The sequence below is a fragment of the Phyllobates terribilis genome, unplaced genomic scaffold (genome assembly GCF_046119375.1).
Source record: "Phyllobates terribilis strain yellow unplaced genomic scaffold, ASM4611937v1 Scaffold_2__4_contigs__length_985480577, whole genome shotgun sequence".
NCBI lineage: Eukaryota > Metazoa > Chordata > Amphibia > Anura > Dendrobatidae > Phyllobates > Phyllobates terribilis.
In genome coordinates this window covers 656677972-656701579 of record NW_027362762.1, presented here as the reverse complement: position 1 = coordinate 656701579, position 23608 = coordinate 656677972, and the positions used below count along the sequence as shown (strand labels likewise).

The following is a 23608-nucleotide window of genomic DNA, read 5'->3' as shown; positions in this document are numbered from 1 at the left end:
AAGGGAAGGAGCACCATTTGACATTTGGAGCGCAAAATTGGCTGTAATCGATAGCGGATGCCATGTCGCGTTTGGAGAGCCCCTGATGTGCCTAAACAGTGGAAACCCCCCACATAGCCCCCATATACATAATGAGACCTCACATAGCCCTCTATATACAGTATGAGCCCCGACATAGCCTCCTAAATACAGTTTTAGCCCCCACAAAGCCCTCTATATACAGTATGAGTCCCCACTTAGCCTCCTAAATAGTTTTAGCCCCCACATAGTCCACCCTATATACAGTATGATCCCCCACATAGCCTCCTATATACAGTATGAACCTCCACATAGCCTCCTATATACAGTGTAAGCCTTCACATAGCCTCCTAAATAATGTGAGCCCCCACATAGCCTCCTATATACATCATGAGCCCCCACATAGCCTCAATATTCAGGATGAGTCCCACATAGCCTTTTATATACAGTATAAGCCCTCACATAGCCTCATATATACAGTATGAGCCCCCATATAGCCTCCTAAATACAGTATGAGCCCCCACATAGCTTCCTATATACAGTATGAGCCCCCACAAAGCCCCCTATATACAGTATGAGTCCCCACTTAGCCTCCTAAATAGTTTTAGCCCCCACATAGTCCACCCTATATACAGTATGATCCCCCACATAGCCTCCTATATACAGTATGAACCTCCACATAGCCTCCTATATACAGTGTAAGCCTTCACATAGCCTCCTATATACATCATGAGCCCCCACATAGCCTCAATATTCAGGATGAGTCCCACATAGCCTTTTATATACAGTATAAGCCCTCACATAGCCTCATATATACAGTATGAGCCCCCATATAGCCTCCTAAATACAGTATGAGCCCCCACATAGCCTCCTATATAGAGTATGAGCCTCCACGTAGCCTCATATACAGCATGAGCCCTCACATAGCCTCCTATATACAGTTTGAGCCCCCACATAGCCTCCTGTATAGAGTATGAGCCTCCACATAGCCTCCTACATACAGCATGAGCCCCCCATAGCCTTAATATACAGTATGAGCCCCACATAGCCTCTTATATACAGTTTGAGCCTCCTATATACAGTATGAGATGAGCCCCCATATAGCCTCATATATACAAACATCCCATACACTTATGAAAAAAACAACACATACCACGCTCTCATTCCCCTGGCGCTCTGCTCCTGTGTCCGATGCACTGATTCTCCATACAGCAGACACGACGTAATGACGTCTTCATGGTTGCTGTCTTATGCTGATTGGTGGAAGAAGGAGCCATTGGCCCCTCCTCCACCAATGCAGCCACCGCAGTCTGCATCTTGAAGATGTGAATAGCTGTGGGGGAGGGCATGGTGCAGCCACTGTTTTCTTCTGCTGTCTCGGCCCTCTAGTTGTTCCTGCCCGGCCCGCAGTCTGCACTTTGCCCAGTTCTGACTTATTCAAATCTATGAAAAATTGGTAATTGTCCACTTTGATGCCAGCTCTGCCCAGGACTCATTTGGGCCCCCGGCTGGAGTGACCTAAGTTTGATGAAGGGTATGCCTAGCTTTGTGATTCTAATGTAAGACCAGTGGCCCAAAGTCATTTGACCCTTTAAAAACACAAGCTAATTGTTCAAATCTGTGAAAATTGGCTTACTGCCCACTTTGATGCCAGCTCCGATGTCCAGAAACAGTTTAGACCAAGCTGCAGTGACCTGCGTTTGATGTGGGGCATCACTATCTGCATAACGGTGGTGTGGGTCAGTGGTCCAAAGTCATATAACCCTTTAAAAACACCAGTTACTTATTCAAATCTGAGAAAATTGCCTATTTGCCCACTTCTATGCCAGTTCTGATGTAAGGGACCTATTTCGGCCAGGCTACAGTGACCTGAATTTGATGGGAGGCTTCACTATCTGTGTATTGGTGGTGTGACATCAGTGACGCAAAGTAATTCCACCCTTTTGATAACACCCTCCCCTCTGGTGCCTACTTAGATGCCCATTTTTGTGCCACTTTTATATTGTTTGTACCTGCTTTTAGGTATATTCACGTCTGGGCACCTTGCTGCATTGTATTTTATTATTGTGATAATTTCGTATTAAACCTGCAAAAAAAAAAATAAAAATTTGCGAATAAGAAACTGCTGCATCAGAACAAACGTCATGAACAGGAGGCTGTCTATGCAATGCGACTACACCTGGCAAAAGACGTCCCAAGGTCCCACTCTGATAGTAAATATGGTTATTTTTCTCCCACCAAGCCAAATATAGGACCCCTTGGAATCGTGCAACTCTTCATCCCATGCTGGCTCCACAAATCTACAGAGAACAGTCCTTATCAAATAGAGCTCCTTCACCAAGATGAAACATTCCCTCCAGCACCTTGAATAGTCTCTATAATGCTAGATTGTTCGGCTTCAGCGAAGTGTCTGCAGGTGTGAAGCTCAGACATTGATTTACTTTCCCTTGTGACTCATCTCTAGGAATGACAGGACTCCAGTAATGCAGCAGAGTGCGCCGATCACTGCACACACCAGCACAGCACACTCTGCTCCGCGCTGCTGCTATCAGTACTGAACAGCATTCAGCAGCTGACTGACGCGTGCACTAGTAAAGACTACATTTCCCATCAGCCCTTACGTCGTTACGTAGTATCCAAGATGGCGGAGAGCTCGGTGGCTGTGGCGAGTTCTGGGAGCTCCGGCACGGTAACGTTACACCTGTGAGAGATGGGCGTTGTGTTGGGCGCCGCAGTTTTCTAGTAACATGTGGCAGCTGTGGATGTAGAAGTGACGGCCCTAAGCCTCGGGATCCTGAGCTGTTTACATAGAGCACAGTGCACGGAAGTCTGCGATAGGCCGAATCTAGTCACGTGTGTGACGTGTGGGGTGAGAGGCTGGGCTGTAGAGGGTTAACAGTGTTAGGACAGAGGATGTGCCCTAATGGCGGCTTATGTGAATGTGCTGCGGCGGAGGGGGTGCAGTTTCAGTGTGGTCAGTCCTTCCTCCATAACCCTTCACTCCTGATAGCACTGCCCAGGGCAGGACGCCCAGCCAGTGCTCCAGTCACAGAAGTGACCGGAGCGCCTCCCAGAGGTCTTCGTGACCCCCTCTCACAGCTGTGTCGTCTGCTTTGGGGCCATGAAGGAATTAGTTAGCGTTGTCCCTCTTTTCTCTCCTAAGCGCTCTGGCCGCGGCTCCTCCACCCCTGCGGATAACTACATCCTGGCACGTCGGAGGACCCTGCAGGTGGTGGTCAGCTCTCTCCTCACAGAAGCCGGGTTTGACAGCGCGGAGAAAGCGGCAGTGGAAACGCTGACGGAGATGCTGCAGAGCTGTAAGTGCTGGAATACTTCTTATTGCACCCAGGGAATCTGTCACCGGTCGTGGTCACCTAGTCCGAGAGCAGCCGGATGTACGGACAGAGCTTTCAGTTTGCACTTTGTGTCCCGTTATTTATTAAAAAAAAAAAACTCCAGACTATTACCTACCCTCCCCAGGTCCAGCACTGAGTCTCCGCTGCTGCCCTGATTTCCATCTGCAGTGCTGACGTCACGTTGACAGCGCTGCAGCCAGTCACTGAGCTCAGCGACTTTGCAAGTGTAGACAGTACAAGGCGTGTGAGCAGACAAATAATTTCTATTGCAACTTATGGCCCAAAGCTTTCTGGAAAGGGACAATGATGGGAACATTTGATCAGTGGAAGTCTGAGCACTTAAAGGGGTTGTGCCACAAAACAACATACTGGTAGTGCTGCAGACACCTTGTAAATAATATTTGTGTCATTTAAAGGTCTTAAAAGTGATACCCCCTAGAGATCATGCTCTCAGGATTTCCTTAGTATTACACGGTGGTGGAATTATTATCAAGGCATCAGCGTCCCCCCACGTTACAAGCCTAAGGACATCCTGAATACATGACCTATTGGGGGCCTGGAGCTTGGGAAACACTGATCTAAAGTATACAGATGTGTGTTATCCCCAGATCTTACAGAAGTCGGTCGCAGTGCAAAATCCTATTGTGAGCACACCGCGCGTACACAGCCCACTCTTCCGGACATTGTGGTTACCCTGATAGAAATGGGTGAGTCCCTGTGCTGGCAAGGTACAAGTTTGATCTTGGCACTACATTTAAGTGATACTAATTATATTGATTTTTTGCAGGATTTAATGTGGACACATTGCCCCCATACGCCAAGCGCTCGCAGAGGATGGTGATAACTGCTCGTAAGTCTTCATGTGGATGGTTATATGGCTGTATTTCTGCATTTTCCCAGGTTTCTAGTTGACCCTGCACATAGGGTTAATACGTGGGAGCAAAGCAATAACTGGTGGACATTGCTGGTCACTGAAACGAAACAGTTGTTAGGGTGATGTGAAATGGGAACACTTGTTCACAATCTGGTAGTGTAAATGCCCCTTAACCCCTTCCTGCTGCAGCCAGTTTTCATTATTTCCTCTCCTTATTCCAAAAGCCATAGCTTTTTTTCCCGTCCACACAGCCATATGAGGGCTTGTTTTTTCTAGGACGAGTTGTACTTTTGAATGACACGATCCATTTTATCATGTGATGCACTGGAAAGCGGGAAAAAAAATCCCCAAGTGCATTGAAATTGCAACAAAAAAAAGTGCAATTCCACAATTGTTTTTTTTGTTGTTGTTTTTTTTAATATATTTCCCATTTGCACTATATGCTAAAACTTACCTGGCAATATCCAGGTCAGTACGAGTACGCATATACCAAACGTATAGTTTATTTATTTTTTTTTAATTTATTTAGTTAGTGAAAAAATGATAAATTGTAAATCTTTCGAAGCCCCAAATCTCTAAAATTGAAAATGTTACGAGCTATGTGAGGGCTTATTTTATGCGCTCTGAGCTGACTTTTTGGTTGATGCCATTTTGGGGTAGATATGATGTTTTGATTTTCACTTATTGAATTTTATTGCTATCTTGCAGCGGCCCAATCAAGACCCTGTAATTTCCCCCCCTCCCCCCCACCTTATTACAGTTTACGAATCCGGATTAATTTTCATATTTTGACTTTTGCTAACGCAGCAATACCAAATATGATTTTTTTGCTTTATTTTTAATGGCACAAAAGACAGGTGATTTGAACTTTATATTCTTTTTTTTTTTTCACTTTCTAATGTATGTTCATTAGTCCACTTAAGGGACCTGTACATGCCATCATTTCATCTCTTGTACTATACACAGCAATGCTACAGACTGACTTTCACTGAAGTACTGTAATGACATGCACAGGGGTCTTCAGCAGACCCCCAACTGTCATGGCAATCCACTGGTGCCCTGTGGTCACGTCTCTGGCATGCCGATGGGCGCATAGAATGACTCACCCTCCTGCCGGCTCGCATTAATAGGTTAAAACTTGGTCTTCCTGCGGCTGTTAAGGATAGGTGATAGCTGAATAATTCAGCCATCATCTGCCGGCAAAGATGCGGGCTCTGCTTGCGAGCCTGCAGCAAAGTCAGGGAGCCATCATATGTCAGGAAGGGGTTAAATCAGTTCTGATCTTTCCTTATCTTTTTGCTTTCATGTATTCTGCTTATGACTGCAACGTTCTTATGCTTGCTTTTATTGTTGGACGAATTGTGAATTTTTTTCCACAGCCAGCTATATGTACAATACTTCCAAGCCTTCTATTAGCAAAATGTGCACCTATACCTGATGAAGACTCTGGTGCAGTTTCGAAAATGCATTTGTTTTAGAACTTGTAATATATCCCAGCAGAGGGACACCATTTTTAAGAAGTGACTGTAAGGGACTCTTGTGATTGTTTGCTTTATTTTTCTTTTAGCCCCTGTGACAAATAATCCTGTTGTCCCAAAAGCATTGATTGCTGGGCAGAATAAGCCACATCCCGCACATATTCCAGGTCATCTTCCAGAATTTCCAGATCCCCACACTTACATTAAGACTCCGGTAAGAAGAGTAGGAAAATAAAATATTTGCCATTGTCCTGGTTCTGAACTGAGAAAGCGCCTGTATGCCGTGTGTGCATGAGGAGAGCTTGACGTAGAACTGTCAGACTTTCCTAACCTTATTGAAACTGAGTGACCTGTCAGGAGGAGATAATTTACGGTGCACGTTGCCTTTAAGATTCTCTGCAAGCTAATTTAGTTTCTCCTATTGTTTCTAAGACTTGTCGTGAGCCAGTTGCAGATTACCAAGTTTTACGGGAAAAAGCAGCATCCCAGCGGAGAGACGTGGAGAGAGCACTTACTCGATTCATGGCTAAGACAGGCGAGACACAGAGTATTTTTAAAGATGATACCAGCACTTTTCCATGTGAGATAACTTTCTTTTGTTTAATGCATACTGTCAGTACAACCTAATGGATATGTGCACAGAGAGGGGGACACACAGTTGATTTTCTGTTTATTTTTTCCAATTGGAAAAATTACTCTGCCGACTAAATGGTCAAACGCTGTGTAGAAAATTTGCAGCGAAAATTGACCGTTGCTGCACATTTAAAATAAACATGTTAAACTATGCTACTTAATTTGCGTTGCAAAAGGTAAATCCGAAGCACTTCCACGAGAAATCTGCAGTGGATAAGTCCTGTGTGGATTTATCCCAGAGGTCTCAAACACACGGGCCCCTTAATGATCCCGACCTGGTCTGGGAGGAGCCGTCGACAGCAGCGCTGCATTGCCGCTCAGAGACCGGCTCTCTGTACAGCATTTCCAGTGCTAGCCTCCGGCCTATCAGAGGCCAGCAGCTGATATCTGCGTCCCAGCGTAGCGGCGTATGATGTCATTGCCATACGCAGATGTCAGCTGCTGGCCTCTGATAGGTTCGGCGGCTGGCATTGGAAATGCTGTGCAGAGAGCCGGTCTCGGCGTGGCAATGCAGCGCTGCTGTCGACGGCTCTTCCTGGACCAGGTCTGGATCGTCGAGGAGTCTGTGCCTGCAGGCTGCATGTGTACAAAGGATGCCGAGGGACCGGAGGACAGGTGAGAATCTTCTTCTTTTTTTTTTTTTTTTGGCGCAGGGGACAAGTCTACCAGATGGGGACCTGGATGGGGCTTTACTACCGGATGGGGGACATTACTCCAAGACGAGGACCAGGATGGGGCACATTACTGCAAGATGGGGACCACCAGAATGGGGCATAATACTGCAAGATGGGGACCACCAGGATGGGGCATATTACTACAAGATTGGGACCACCAGGATGGGGCATATTACTAGATGTTTGCCATTACTATATGGTGCTACTTGTAAAACAATATTAAGCTATGCAGCCAATTGGAGGAAACAAAATTGTAAAAAAAAAAAAAAAGCATGAAAAAATATTTTACCACTAAAAATGCTGTTTTATATATATATAAACTAAAGTAAACACAAAAAAATGCATGTTTATTATCGCCACATCTGTAACGACCCAAGCTATAAAAAAAATAAACTAAACACAGCAAAAATGTTCAGACGGTGTATACAAAAACAAATTGGTATCACTAAAAGTGTCACTTTGACCTGCAAAGAATGTGGCCCCCCAAATTCAAATTTTTTCCTTTTTCCATGTGCTGCCCATATACCCAGCCGAGTTTGAGACCCCTGATTTATCCTATAGGACTTGCCAAATGGCAGCACTCAACAGTTTGTCTCTAGAGATCACTGGGTCCCAGCGGGGTCTAATATGGATCCCCTCTCCAATGGATAAGTACCGTATTTTTTGGACTATAAGATGCACCGAACAATAAGACGCACCTAGGTTTTAGAGGTGGGGGGAAAAAAAAAAAAAAATGTAAGCAAAAACTATGGTCATGATGTACTTTTAAGGGGGAGGGGGTCTTCTGCTGACACTGGTATAGGGGTAATGTCCCCCTATTCTGACAATATCCCCCATCCTGGTATATATGCCCCCCCCCCCTTCCTTTTATACGTGGTCCCGATCCCGGTATGCCTGGCTTCCCTCCATCCTGGTATGCATGGCACCCCTCATCCCCCGTCCTGGTATGCATGGCACCCCTCATCCCCCGTCCTGGTATGCATGGCACCCCTCATCCCCCGTCCTGGTATGCATGGCACCCCTCATCCCCCGTCCTGGTATGCATGGCACCCCTCATCCCCCGTCCTGGTATGTATGGCACCCCTCATCCCCGTCATGCTGCACATAAATAAAAAATAAACACTCCTACTCACCTTTCTTCTCTCCTCCAGCGCTGCGTCCTGTCTGCCTGCACTGATCTCTCCATGTGAGCCGCGCATGACGTCACTGCCATGCGTGGCTCACAAGGAGAGATCAGCTGCCGGAAGTCACTGCTCCCCACACTGGGACTGTGTGCGCGGGGAGCAGTGACTTCATGCTCCTTCATAGCCGGGAAACAGTGTAGCCATGCTGCGGCTCCTGCTGCTGCTGGCTATCTCGTGTGCCCACTTATTAAAGGGCATGAATATTCACCCCCTCCCCACGCCCATGGGCGTGGAGAGAGGTTGAATATTCATGCCCTTTAACAGCACGGCTACACTGTGTGCCGCTATTAAGGAGCTTGAATATTCAGTGCTCCCCACGCCCATGGGGACAGTGTAGGCTGCAATGGGCGGCTGCTGCCTCCTGTACCCCTCTCCTCCACCGCTACCGCTCCCCCCACACTCCACATATATATATATATACACCCTCCCCCAACATTCGGACTATAAGACGCACCCCCCATTTTCCTCCCAAAATTTTGGAGGAAAAAAATGCGTCTTATAGTCCGAAAAATACGGTAATAAATGTTAATGTCTTGAACACCTGTTATAAGTGCTTGATTCTCTTGCTTTGTTTGCTTCCTGCCATACCTAGTGATTGCCTCTCGTCCAATGTCCATTCCATATTTGAATGCTCTCCTCCCATCGGAGCTGGAATTACAGCAGATTGAGGAAACAGACTCCTCTGAGCAGGATGATCAGACTGATAATGAGAACCTCTCCATGCACCTTCATGCGGTATGCGGATTCTTATTGTGCATTTTATTTCTTTATACCTACAGCTGTTGCTAAAAATTGACACTGGCACAGATTTTGGTTTTCAAAGATTGATGCTTCAGTCTTATTGGCTCTTTAGTCGGATGTCTCTTTGGTTCCTGAAGTACAATTAGGCTGTGTGCCCACGATGCGTTTTTAATGCGTTTCCGTAGCGTTTTTGTTGCTGCGGAAACGCATTAAAAACGCATGGTAGCAGGGCTGCAATGTTCCCCAATGATAATCCACATGTGCTATGTACATGCTGCGGAAATTTCCGCTGCGGATTATCATTGCTGAAAAAAACGCAGCACTACCAATTATTTTGCAGAAGCGCTGCTTTTTCGCCGCCATTGACTTACATTAGAACGTGCCAGTTCCGCAAGACTGCATCTGTACTTGCGTAATTGGCGCGTTCTAATGTGCGGATGGTACCCGGGTGTAGAGGAGAGGAGAGTCTCATCCACACCCAGGTACCATTAAAAAAGCTGTAAAAAAAGAATAAAATAAATGTATACTTACCTTCCGGCGGCCCGCGGTGCGCTCCTCCTTGCTTCCCGGCACTTCGCGATGGAATGAAGGACCTGCGCTGACGTCAGAGTCATGTGACGGGTCACGTGACGCTGACGTCGGCAGGTCCTTCAATCCACCGCTGCCGGGACGGTGAAGCAAGCCAGCGCGGGCTATCGAAGGGTAAGTATAGATTTATTTTTTTACCATTCTTTCGGTCATACTATATAAATCCATGCTGTTTGCATGGATTTATATAGTGTGACCAAGTTGACAAGCACTTTCCAAGTGATGCTAAAATCTCTTGGAAAGCGCTTGTCAATCCGCATGTGGAAATGCAAGTGAAGAACGCTTCACTTCCGCTTGTCCCTGGCAGGAAAACGCATGTACAATCCTCATGCATTTTTTTCTGCCAGGGAGATGAGCATTTCTACATCGTGGGCACATAGCTTTAGAAGCATTTCGTAAATGTTTTCACTTTTATTAACCAATACATCAAGTTTATGTAAAGATTCAATATTTACAGTTCTGTCCCTTATTGCTCAAGACTTCTGCAATTTGCCCTGGCATGTTGGATACCAGCTTCTGGGCCAAATCCTGACTGATGGAAACCCATTCTTATCTCATTAGTGCCAAGAGTTGATCACAATTTCTGTTTTTGTCCTCCTTTTCAGGGCTGACCACAGGTTATCACTGGGATTTAGATTTGGGGAGTTTCTTGGCCATGCACTCAAAATGTCAGTGTTTCGTTCACTGAACCACTTGGTTATCACTTTTGCCCGTAGCTCGGTACCCCATAATGATGAAAAAATACATTGTTCATCACCAAATTGTTCTTGGGTCGTTGGGAGAAGTTGCTCTTTGAAGATATTTAGATGCTATTTTTCATTCATGGCAGTGTTAGGTAAAACTAGGAAATTTACTTGGGATTGGACTGCAAAGGACTAGGGTAAAGTTATTTTCTCCGAACTCCCCTTCAGACTGTGGGGCATCACTCATAATTTCGCTTAAAGGGAACCTGTCATGTCCCAAAATGCTAATAACTTGCAGATATTGGAGTAATCTGCAGAATACAATTAAAAGCTAAGCCACAGAAAAAGGAATTAAAATTCCAAAAACATAAAATATAGTAGAAGAGGCAACAGTATTTACCAACCCAGGTTACAAACTAATGCACTTACAGGATTCAGCTGCCCCCTTGATAAAGGCAGAGGCTACACGGGTGCAAGATACTGATGACACAATAGACCACCAGTCCCACACATGTAATGGAGAGTGTCTGCCTTATTTGTGTGCAATCTTGTTAGTGCATTCGTTTCTGTGTCCTGCGCTGGTAAGTACTGTTGCCTCTTGTGTAATGTTATTTGACTTTTTTTTTTTTGTGGATTTCCTCTTAATTTTAATATAGGATCTTGCAAGATATTGACTACTGACGTGGGTTGCGAGCTTGTGTATTTGGCCAAAATATTGACCAATATGTCATATTTTCTTCAAATTATGTTTATTTTTTTCTGGATGTGGCCAAGCCCATCATTTTTGGCACTGTGAACTAAGGTGCCTGTCCCTGTGCAGTGCACTTATACAGTGCTGGGGGCATCCCAACTACTCTAATAGTATAGGTGTCACCAATAGGCTGTAAGCCAGACACTATGTGCTACTGTGTGACTGGTGGCTTATACAAGCCTTGTCCATGTGTAATTTTCATAACTACGCAATTGCCCCCTTCCGTGAATTTTTATGTTGTGAGTGGTTGTTTCATTGGTATTTTGCACATGTGCTGCTCCTGCATTTATCAAGGGGGTCTGCTGCACCCTGTAGAGCATTGGTTTCTGTGACCTGGGCTGGTAAATACTATTGCTTCTTCTGCTATGTTAATCTGCAGACTAATAGTGTTCTAAAACCTTAAGGCCACCGCACTGAGAGCCCGGCTGCTGGGAGGGAATGAACTTTACTCCTAACCACGTCCCCGGTACTGACTGGTGCTTTTTGACATAACAGGTTCCCTTTAAGAACACTGATATGAATAAAGAATGGTATCTAAACATCTTCAAGAGCAACTTTTCCCAAACAACCATGAGAAATTTGGTGATGACCATTGCTTTTTTTTTCATTATGATGGAATACCATGTGACAGGGCAAAACTGATAACTAAGTGGCTTGGTGAACAAACCATTTAAATTCTAGAACCATTGCCAGGTAACTCCAAAGATCTCCATCTCATTGAGAACCTGTGGTCAATCCTCAAAAAAGTGGGTGGACAAACAAAACACAGTACTTGTGATAAACTGGAAGCACTGATTAGACACAAATGGGTTGTCATCAGTTAAAATTTAGCCCAGAAGCTGATATCCAAATATATATATATATATATATATATTATATGTATTTTTTTTTCTGCTTTATTCATTTATCGTATTTCAGACAGCTCTCATTGGATTTCATGTTCGTACTGTACAACTTATTCTGTTACTATATAACCAATATTGGCCCTTTATTGCCAGGGATATACAGGTGCATCTCACAAAATTAGAATATCATCAAAAAGTTAATGTATTTCTGTTGTTCAATACAAAAACAAACTCATATATTATGTAGTCAGAGTGATCTATTTCAAGTGTTTTATTTCTGTTAATGTTGATGATTATGGCTTACAGCCAATGAAAACACACAAGTCATTATCTCGGAAAGCTAGAATAATTAACAAAAAACACCTGCAGAGAGCGTTTAAAAAGGTCCCTTAGTCTGTTTCAGTAGGCTCCACAATCATGGGGAAGACTGCTGACTTGACAGATGTCTAGAAGGCAGTCATTGACACACTCCACAAGGTCCCAGAGTTCCAATTTTCATTTGGAAATCAAGGTCCCAGAGTCTGGAAGAAGAGTGGTGAGGCACACAATCCAAGCTGCTTGAGGTCTTGTGTGAAGTTTCCACAATCAGTGATGGTTTGGGGAGCCATGTCATCTGCTGGTGTAGGTCCACTGTGTTTTATCAAGACCAAAGTCAGCGCAGCCGTCTACCAGAACATTTTAGAGCACTTCATGCTTCCCTTTGCCGACAAGTTTTCCACACTGCCAAAAGTACCAATACCTGGTTTAAAAACAACAATATCACTGTGCTTGATTGGCCAGCAAACTTGCCTGACCTTAACCCCATAGAGAATCTATGGGGTATTGTTAAGAGGAAGATGAGAGACACCAAATCCAACAATGCAGACGAGCAGAAGGCTGCTATCAAAGCAACCTGGGCTTCCATAACACCTCAGTGGTGCCACAGACTGGCCGCCTCCATACCACGCCACATTGATGCAGTAATTGATGCAAAAGGAGAACTGACCAAGTATTGAGTGCATTTACTGAACATACATTTCTCCAATCCCCTCCATGACAGCACCACCTGGAGATTGCCTCCCCATCCTAATTAGGGACAGGAAACACAAGAGGTTAAATAGCCCCTCCCCTACACTATCCCCAGCGTTTTCCTGTCCCTATGGGATGAAGAGATTCCTTGGGTAGCTGTGGCCGGCGAGCAGTGCCCTATTAACATACCTGAGCCGGGCTGCAGGGATTGAGCTCTTCTGGCCTTCCTCCCCTGTTGGCTCCCGTTCCCTCCAGAGCGGGACCTCCTCACTCTCCTGCGCCTTCGGGTAAAGCTGAGTGGGTGGTGGGCTGGGGGCCTCCTGTAGCTCCCCAGCCTGTGGATTGTCCGCCGTCCTCCATGGCAGCGTCCGGCGCGCATGCAGGACGCACCCGAAGTACGTGGTGTTCGGTCGGCGACGTCACTTCCGGTTTGCGTTCCACAGTGGAACTCATGGGCCCGCCGCTGGAAATTTGAAACCGCGTTTTTTCCCTAAAATGGAGGAAAACTTTCACTTGATTGGTGGGAGTCGGCGCTGAATCTCGGTTCCTTCTAGAAGAGGCCCAGATGAGAAGACACCGATAAGGTAGGACAGAAAATATCTATCTATGGAAGGTGTTGTCTCAAAGCCTGCATCTGTAGATCCCGTCGCGAACCCAGCCCCAGTAAGTACTCCTGGGATAGGTTATTCCCCACTCTCTTGAGCAAGATCCAAAAAGTTTAAATTAATCTCACCTTCTAATTTTAGGGAGACAAGGATCATTCACCGAAAGTGGGTGAAAGTATTACAATACGCAAAAGTGCAATTTGTAGAAAAAAGCTTACCTCAAGCCATAAGAAACCCCTGTGCCAGAGATGTACGGAGAATATTGTGAAAGAGGAACAGCCGCCCCTTATGGAAGAAGTTAGGGGAATGGTCCGGCAGGAAATACAGTCCTCACTAGCTTCCTTCTCACAGTCCTTCCAGCAAGCGAGGGCTGAGGGTCCTCCCCCGGCTGAAAAGAGGAAGTATCCAGTCAGGGATACTTCAGACTCAGAGGAAAATATTTCTATGGAAGAGCTTGAAGAGGGTGACCTGAGTGCAGATCAGGGAAGTGAGGAGGACAAAAAGTACTATTTTTCGAAGAGTTGTTATAGTAAGTGAGGGACACTATGCAGGTGGAGGAAGAGAAGAAAACCCGTACAATCGAGGATGAGATGTTTGGGGGCTTGAAGTCGAAGAAAAAGCTAGTGTTCACGGTGCACGACAATATCCGTAGTCTCATCATGGATGAATGGGAGTTTCGGGAAAAAAGATGAAATATTGCTGGAGAAATGAAAGCGAGATTCCCGCTAGATGAGAGTATGACTAAGGCATTGTCAGAGATTCCAAAAGTAGATGTTCAAGTTGCAAGGGTGGCGAAAAAGACGACCCTTCCATTCGAAGATTCCTCTCAACTAAAGGATCCAATGGTGAGGAAGATGGACAGTCTGTTGAGGAAGACACGGGAAACATCTGCAGCTTCCCTGAGGACAAATATCGCCTCGACTTGTGTAGCACGATCCATGTTCCTCTGGTTACAGAAATTAGAGGATCATCTCTGGAAAGGTACTCCTAGGGAGGACCTTCTTGCATCTCTTCCTTCTACTGCAGGAAGCCACAGGATTCTTAGCGGATGCCTCTGCAGAGTCTGTTAGAATTGCATCAAGATCGGCAGTACTATCCAATTCCATGAGAAGGGATTTCGTCGGCTCCCCGCTTGTTCACGAACCTCATAGCGTAAGTGTTGGCCTTTGTAAGAAGACAGGATATCAGTATCGTTCCATATTTGGACAATTTTTTTTTATTAATGGGTCCCTCAGTCCCAATATTGAAGGAGCACCTCCAGATGACTGTTCATACTCTGGAATCATTGGGATGGCTGATAAATCGCGACAAGTCAGATCTACTTCCCTCTACCAAGAAGATCTTTTTGGGGATTCTTCTAGATTCCCAGCAGCAGGCCTTGTTTTTGCCAAGGCAAAAGCAAATTCAGTTGAGGTCGAAAGTCCGTGCACTAATGAACCAGAACAATATTTCAATAAGATTCGCCATGTCCGTCCGGGGGACCATGACCTCTTCTATTCAAGCAGTACCTTGGGCTCAAGCACATACAAGGGTTCTCCAGAGCTTCATCTTTTCCCACTGGGACATATCTCTAAGTTACCTCACCAGCAGGATTAATCTACCAGAGCAGGTGAAAGTATCTTTAAGATGGTGGCTTTGTCCAAGAAATCTGGAAAAGGGAACAGTATGGTTTCAGCATCCATTTGTGTCAGTCGAGACAGACGCCAGCAAGAGGGGATGGGGAGCCGTAGTCTCCCAGCTGGCCTTTCAGGGAATTTGGTCGCAAGAAATTGCGGATCAGTCCTCGACCTTAAGAGATTTGAAAGCGGTGGAAGAGACCCTTCTGGCAGCCGAGTACCTACTCCAAGGGTCGCATTTCAGAATATACTCAGGACAATATGACAACGGTAGCCCACTTGAGACATCAGGGAAGCACAAGGCACAATAACCTGCAGTTTATCACAGCAAGGATCTTTCACTGGGCAGAGCTTCATCTCCTATCCCTGTCGGCTCTGCACCTGAAGGGCTCCGACAATTATCAGGCAGAAGGGAAATTCATCCTGGGGAATGGAGTCTGAACTGGAAGATATTCCACATGGTTGTACAGAAATGGGGAAATCCAGAAGTGGATCTGTTCGCAAACCACGAGAACGTGAAAGTAAAAACCTTTTTCTCCCTGGACCCCAAGGATCCAGCAGCCGGGATAGACTCGTTTGCTCATCCTTGGAATGTCAGACTCGCATATGCGTTTCCCCCAATTCCGTTGTTACCAAGGACTTTACAAAAAATCAGGGCCGAAAGGGTAAAAACAATCCTCATAGCTCCGATGTGGCCCAAAAAAGAGCATGGTTCGGAATATTGAACAGTTTAAAGGTGGCAGACCTGTTGATTCTTCCTCAGATACACGATCTGTTGCATCAGGGTCCAATCTACCATCCGACCCCTGAACATCTCTCCATAGCAGCCTGGCTTCTGAAGCCACCATCCTGAAAGCCAGAGGCTTTTCAGAGGAGGTGATCCATACACTGCAGAAAAGCAGGAAGCAGGTCACGAACTCCATTTATGGAAAGATCTGGAGGACCTTCAAACTGTGGTATGACCCTCATACACTAGATCCCTTTCAGCCGAATATAGCTAAGATTCTGGATTTTTTTGCAAAACGGTCTGTCTAAAGGATTAAGACCAAGCACTCTTAAGGTCCAGATCTCGGCCCTAAGCTCCTATTTTGATACTGACTTGGCCCAAAACAGATGGATTAGGAGATTCATGACGACTGCATCACGAATGAACCCGGCGAGAGCTAGAAATGTTCCGCTTTGGGATCTCAATTCGGGTCTTACCATGCAACCTTTCGAGCCAATATCTGAATCTCAAATAGACAAGCTGTCATGGAAAGCAGCATTGTTGGTAGCCCTGACTACAGCTAGGAGAGTGCGGGAAATCCAAGCACTTTCCATCAGAGAGCCTTACTTTAGTGTTTTGGAAGACAGAATCATCCTCCAGTTGGAGCCTTCATTTCTTCCTAAAGTCTCATCTGAATTCCATATGTCTCGGCCTATAATCCTTCCATCCTTTTGTCAGAATCCATCAAATAGGGAAGAGGAGTTCCTCTCGCTGGATGTTAGAGGGGCTATCATCTTCTACTTAAGTCAGACTGAGTCCTTTAGAAAGGATCAGAGCCTATTTGTGCAATATGGAGGCCCCAACAAAGGGAAGAAAATCTCCAAAAACACGCTGGCAAATTGGGTTAAAAAAGCAATTTGTGAGGCATACAAACATCAAGATTTACTTCCGCCAGAATCCTTGAAAGCTCATTCCACCAGAGCTATGTCTGTCTCCTGGGCTGAAAAGACTAGTGCATCCGTCGAGCAGATTTGCAGGGCAGCTACATGGTCATCTGTCCATACCTTTGCTAAACATTATAGATTGGATGTAATGTCAAATAGAGACCTAGCATTTGAAAGGAAAGTCCTTCAGGCGGTTGTCCCTCCCTAAAATTCATTCTTTGGTTTTGCTCCAGGTGGTGCTGTCGTGGAGGGGATTGGAGAAAATAGAATTGGTCTTACCGGTAATTCGGTTTCTAAGACCCTCCACGACAGCACGGGTAATTCCTGCCCTTTCTTGATTTATGAGAGAAACTCCTTAGTGTTAATAAAATATTATTGAAGCATTCATCTTGTGTGGTCCTTTGAAAACTCTGGGGATAGTATAGGAGAGGGGCTATTTAACCTCTTGTGTTTCCTGTCCCTAATTAGGATGGGGAGGCAACCTTCAGGTGGTGCTGTCGTGGAGGGTCTTAGAATTAATCTTACCGGTAATTAGGTTTCTATTTCAGTAGGCCAACATTTCGGATTTTAAAATAATTTTTCAAGTTGTTATAAAGTATTCTAATTTACTGAGATAATGATTTTTGTGTTTTCATTGGCTGTAAGCCATAATCATCAACATTAACAGAAATAAACACTTGAAATAGATCACTCTGTTTGTAATGACTCTATATAATATGAGTTTCACGTTTTGTATTGAAGAACTGAAATAAATTAAGTTTTTGATATTCTAATTTAGTGAGATGCACCTGTAAGTTTGTAATAAATTAAACAGCATCTTTTGCAGCACTGATTTAGCAGATGAATACTGCACATCTAATCACCCTTTGGGCCTAATAAGACTCGGGTGTTTCCTAGCATTTGGATTGCAGGATTATTTTGTTTATCAAGTTCTTATATGTGAAGGTAACAGTATGCTTGTAGACATACAAGTTTTATCTATGATCTTTGCTGTGCTTGGGTTAGGCCTTTAGCTGCAAACCTGAATTTGCATGTACTTGTTAACTAAAGGGATTAGCCATATTATATTTACTGGAACAAATGTGTTGGGGACATGATATATACATACTTTATAATAGTATTACAGGCCCTGCTGTACTTGTTATTGCTGCGTTTCTCACAGACTGCACAGCTCTCTGGTCCACAAAACTGTTCTGGTGGAAGAGCATGTGTCCAGACCAGTCAGTCTCCTCCAATTGGAAAATAGTGGTGGTCGCATATTCCTCCTCCAGCAGCCATTTTGTGGAAAGGAGAGCAGTGCAGATTGTATGAACTGCAGTAACAAGTACAGGAAGAGAGCCGGTAATGCTTCTATATCAGTACGTGCCACAAAAATATCTCGCAATACATTCTTTAAAATAAAGATAAAGTGGCCAACCACTTTAAAGGTAACCGGTCAGCTTCCCCAGAACACCACCATCCTGTATTTATAGGAAATTTGTATTGTAGGAATTTTTCTTCCAATCCCCTCATGGTACAGATCACCTTCTCTCCTGCGTTTCATCAAGTTCACTTTCTATCTTTTTGAACTGGTCACGAAAGAAGTTATCAGGCTTCTCACTTCTTTTCACGCTGCTTCCATGACATTATTCCCTCTCCCCGCCTTTCACTGCCGACCTAGCTAAAATATTTAACCTCTTTCTTCCCATATCTTTCCCTCCTCCTTCCAGGTCATCATGGCTCCCTTTTAATTATTTAAAAAAAAAAATAAAACAAACATCCCTTGACCAGAACTTATAAACAGGTACATTTTTAATTGTAATAGTGCAGCAATAATAATACATTTGTGAGGCCTAGTCCCAAGTTAGTTAGTAAGTTATTGTAGGGAGTACAGTTGGGGGAGGGAGGTTGAATTTGATGGACCTAGGTCTTCAACCTACGTTACTATGTTACTATATGCTCTGCTACTAGCAGACTGGTCTCTAATGTTCCCTTCATCACTAACCTCCTGTAGCCCTTTGACTCTTCTCTAATCCACCATCTCTCAGATAACGCTCTTCTTGACCCTTTACAATCTGGTTTCCGCTATTTACACTCTACAGAACTGCCCTCACTAAAGTCAACAGCCAAATCTAATGGTCACTACAACTTGCTGATTCTCCTGGAGGTCACTGGTGCATTTGACACTGTGGACCACCAGGTCCTCATCATTATGCTCCACTCTGTTGGCCTCACAGATGACGTTCTCCTGTTTTTTCTCCTACCTCTCACACTAAGGCTAAGTGCCCACGAGGCAGAAATGAAGCAGAAATTTTCCTGAGCATTTCTGCATCTCCTTGGCAGAAAAATGCATGCTTTTTTTACATGCGTATTTGACGCGTATTTGCCATGCGTTTTTCCAATGCATTGTATAGGCAAATACGCATGCAGAAACGCACAAGAATTGGTCATGTCCGTATTTTTTCTGCGAGTAAAATCTGCACAGAAAAAATTCGGACCATGTGCACAGAACTTACAGAATGTCATAGGAAGTCATGGGATAAGGTATGCAATGCGTTTCTGGAGCGTTTACGCGCTGCAAATACGCACCAAAAACGCATCGTGGGCACACAGCCTAATGGTCAATCTTTTGCTGGCTCTTCTTCTCCTTACTGTTGGGATACCTCAGGGTTCAGACCTAAGTCCCTTCCTCGTTTCTTTATACACTGCCCCAATTGGGCAAACCATCAGCAGATTTGGGTTTCTCTATCATCTATATGTTGATGACACCTAATTATGCACATCTACTGATATCATCATTATTATTATCATGCCCTCATTACTACAAAATACGAGTAATTGTCTGTTTTCTGTCTCGAACATTGTCTTCCCTGTATCTAAAACTGAATCTTTCCAAAATTTAACTTCTCTGACCCAAGTACTCCACAGTTTAGCACCACTCTACATTTCCTCTCTCATTTCTGTCTACTAAACTAGCCGGCGCCTCAGTTCTGCTAATGATCTAAGACTAACTTCCTCTATAATCCGGACCTTACACTACTGTCTCTAAGACTTCTCTCGAGCTGCCCCAGTTCACTGGAACAGACTATCCCAGAAAATCTGGTTAATTCTCAGTGTCCCACTTTCGAGCATGCTCTAAAAACACATCTTTAGACAGATTATTAATAGGGCAGTCTAAGTATTCCCTGTTCTACCTTCCTAAATTTTCTTCAGAATCTGGTCTCTCCTATCACCTGTTTCCACTCCCTCCATGCACACAGTTATACTTCTACAGAGACTGACTGGTGGCCGGCTCATGCAGCGTTATGTGAATACCCCCATTTATTATATTGATGGCTGGACATGACAACCACTTGTTACCTCCTTTGTCCCCCATATTTCCTGGTGGATTGTAAGCTGGCAAGTAGGGTCTGCACTCCTCTTGGAAATTGCTGAACTATGTGTTATTCTATAATGCCCGATATTGTTTGTACAAGTAGGTCTCTTATGAATTGTAAAGTGCATCAGAATATGTTGGTACTATAGAAATAGAGATTAGTTTTTATGTATTACTACCTTCTATAGCCTTCCAAAATAGCGCCTTTTAGAGGCTTATTGATTGCTGCATATGGCTAAAATCTATTTTATTACTGTGGTGCTGTTATTCTAATCAGTCAGTGACTAGTTGTGGGGGCATTGTTTTCCCCAGACTACTCCTCCCACTAATATTATCCCACCCCTGTGGGTGTGAGTAACATGATTTGCAAGTGCAGCGTCACTTCTGGTGCTCTGCCAATCTTTGGCAATACTCTGTATGCTGAGTGTACACACCCCAGCTTCATCAGCCTGGGCGCATGCCAGGGAGGCAGTGGTAACACAGCACTCCTCCAGCTGTTACTTGCAAATCAGGCCACTCATGCTCATCGGAGGGTGCTAATGATTGGTGGGGTGATAAGTTTAGGTTAAACAATGCCCCTGCAACTAGTGACCCACTAATTAGCATATCACAGTTATAAAATTGATTTTAAGAATCTGCAGTTATTAATAAGCTCCTAAAAGGGCTCGTTAGGGAGGATATAAAGGGATCAGTTTATACATGGTGGCGGTTTGAATGACCTGGGGAAACTATCGGGTTTCCATTAACGCTTTTGAGTCAAAAATGCATGAAGGTGGCCATGACAGTCAAGACTTAAAGGGTGTTTTTACCCTTTGAAAAAATTAGTTTTCTTACAGTTTTCCAACCATTTGCTTCATCATTCTCCAGTAAAGTGAATAATTAAACAGCCTAAAAGGTTTAAAGAAATCTATGAATTTTCTTGAAATTTTAGCATTCTAATTTACCAAGTCCTCATTTATTTTCATACATGTGCCAGAAGAATATATTAGAGGTATCGTCCGGGTGTAGATATTTGATGACCCATATACAAGATAGAAAGATAGATCCTTTTTTTTTTTTTTTTTTTTTACCTTTCGTTTCTCTGGCGGCGTCCGAATGTAGCCACTTTAAATGGCGCTGCACTCAGCAGCTCAGTTTAAAGTGTAGCCCAGTGCCTACTACTGCAGCCCAGCTTTTGTTCTTTTGAATAGACGCTGTACTGCAGTAGCCAGAAAAGGCTGTTATACTTTAAATGGAATTGAGCTCAATAACACTGATCAAATGCCACAATTCATCAAGGCTTTCATGACAAAATTTGTGAAAAAGCATTGAAAAGTAGCAAAAATGTATCTCTGCTCCAAAAAAATGGGCAAAGCTGGAGCCCGATGGGGTTGCAGAGAGAAATGGATGCCACAGCTAGTCTATTTCATGATGAGCTGCGACATTTCCTACACAAGAAATCTCACTCCAGTAACTGACTGGAGTGGGATTTCTGGTGTGACGCATGGAGATGCAAGTCACTCGTCAGGCTCTCCAGATTCATGAAGACGCATACACCTCTTCATGAATCAGGAGTGTCTGACTCCAGCAAGTCCCCTGAACAACGCCGGTCTTGAATCTGTCCCAAAGTGTTTACATCTGGCCACCTTCAGAGCTAAAACCAGCTGATCCTTGGACTCCTCGGGTGTCAAATCCCCACTGATCTGCTATTAATTACCTGTGCTATAGATAGTTCAGCAAATACCTATGCCCAAACGACCGATTTTTAATTTGTTTTACGGGGAATTTCACAATGCAATAAGTTTGAAAATGGTTTTGTCAATATTCTGTTCTAAGGTCTGCAGATTGTTTCCGTAACAATTTGCTGTAATTGCAATTGCTCTGGATCTAGACATTTCTCTAGATCCAGTGTGAACACCTGTGTAACATAAGTATTAGAAACGGCGTTGAGCATTTTCGGTTAGTGACTCATTAATAACTGTAGTAATATTTGTATTTTTATTTTACCTGGTAGGATGATTCGGGTGCGGAAAAAGAAAACTCAGTTTTGCAGCAGAATTCAATGAAGGGCAGCGAGGAGACACTGATAGATAATCCTTACCTGCGACCTGTGAAAAAGCCTAAATTGAGACGTAAAAAGTAATGGCATTACTCATGAAAAAAGAAGATTTCTGTGGACACACACAAAGTTTCAAAGAGTGTGTGATGCTACTCTCACTACCCCACCACATGCAGTTCTCATTTATTTGGATGTTTAAGCAATGGCTGAACTGTATTTGTTTGAGGAATGAGATCCTGTCAATAAGAAGGCAAGAATATTTTTAATAAAAAGTGGGACAGGTCCTTTACCACTGTGGTTAAGGAAGATGTGCTTCTTTGGAGATGAGCAATGGTGTTTTGCTTATTTCGTTATTTTTTTTATATCAATATATATGTGTGCCAAGTTTCGGGCACAATATTCATTGTACTGAATTTCATAATAAAACAAGAAAAATTACATCCCTGTATTTAGCCAAATCTTTTTGTACACAAGACTGCCCAGGAAGGAAAGAGACTGGACATCTTAAAAGGAACTTGTCATATTCCCCAAAAAATGTTAATCTGCAGGTTAATAGCATTTTGCTGTCCACCCACTTTTAATGACAGCATGGCTACCGGGAAAAAATGCACGATATTCCTCCTGGAAATCTCCTGCTTTCGGTCATAAAGGCATGCAGCTACAGTCACCACTTGCAGCATCGCTCACTATACTGTGAGCGGCCCCTCGAAGCACCCACTTCCTCTTTGAGCGAGTGTCAAAGTGGCAGTGGGTGCTTCCAACCACCGCTAAGTGTTGCATGCCTCTATCACTGAAGGTCTACGGCTACTTGGAGGAATAATGTAAATTTTCTCCCAATAGCCATGCTTTCATTAAGGCAGCTGGAAAATATTGGAATACTGTTATTAGGCAGATTAACTGTATATCTGCAGGTTAATAACATTTGGGGACATAACCGGTTCCATTTTAAAGGGGTTCTCTGGGACTTATATTAACGGCCTATCCTTATGATGGGTCATCAATATCTTATCTGTTGAGGTGTAACACCGGCCACACTCTTGCCAATTCGCTGTTCCTTGTGCCGGTTGTGGCCAAATATGCTCAGTTGTAGAGCAGAACTACATAGTAGTAGCACTAAAATGCTCGAGCGCTCGTTGTTTGGGTCGAGCAAATTGGAATGCTCGGGTGTTCGACCCGAGCAACGAGCCCAGTGTAAGTCTATGGGAAACTTGAGCATTTTTCCGGCGTCCATCCCTCTCCCCCACCGAAGGTCTGCAGGTGGCCTGAAAGTTGCCAAAATCGATGGGAACAGTGCTGAAATGACATGGGAACAGTATGGGGAAGACCCCTGGAAAAATATTACTGCCAGGTCACTGCTGTGAACAATGTTGTCAGAGTATTACGCCACTTTTATGGGCTCACAATAAAACATATAAAAACGAAACCCAAATGGATTTTCTTGGGAAAAATGATAAGGAACATCCTTTCCAGGGTAATGACTTGTATATAACGCAAAATAAATAACTAAAAAC

At 44.2% G+C, this 23608-nt stretch overlaps 1 protein-coding gene across 2 annotated transcripts; it reads left to right on the top strand.

Annotated features, from left to right (window-relative positions):
* The first annotated feature begins 2586 nt into the window (after positions 1-2586).
* Positions 2587-22535, top strand: TAF8 (TATA-box binding protein associated factor 8). 2 transcript variants are annotated; one of them, XM_073666706.1, is made up of 8 exons: positions 2587-2707; positions 3182-3335; positions 3983-4081; positions 4162-4224; positions 5816-5940; positions 6159-6306; positions 8810-8952; positions 22053-22535. In XM_073666706.1, the coding sequence occupies exons 1-8, from the start codon at positions 2660-2662 to the stop codon at positions 22179-22181; spliced, it is 909 nt and encodes a 302-aa protein (XP_073522807.1). In that variant the 5' UTR covers positions 2587-2659; the 3' UTR covers positions 22182-22535. The 2 variants fall into 2 exon arrangements, with proteins under 2 accessions (XP_073522807.1, XP_073522806.1); XM_073666705.1 differs by lacking the exon at positions 2587-2707 and adding an exon at positions 2853-2992.
* Positions 22536-23608: the final 1073 nt, after the last annotated feature.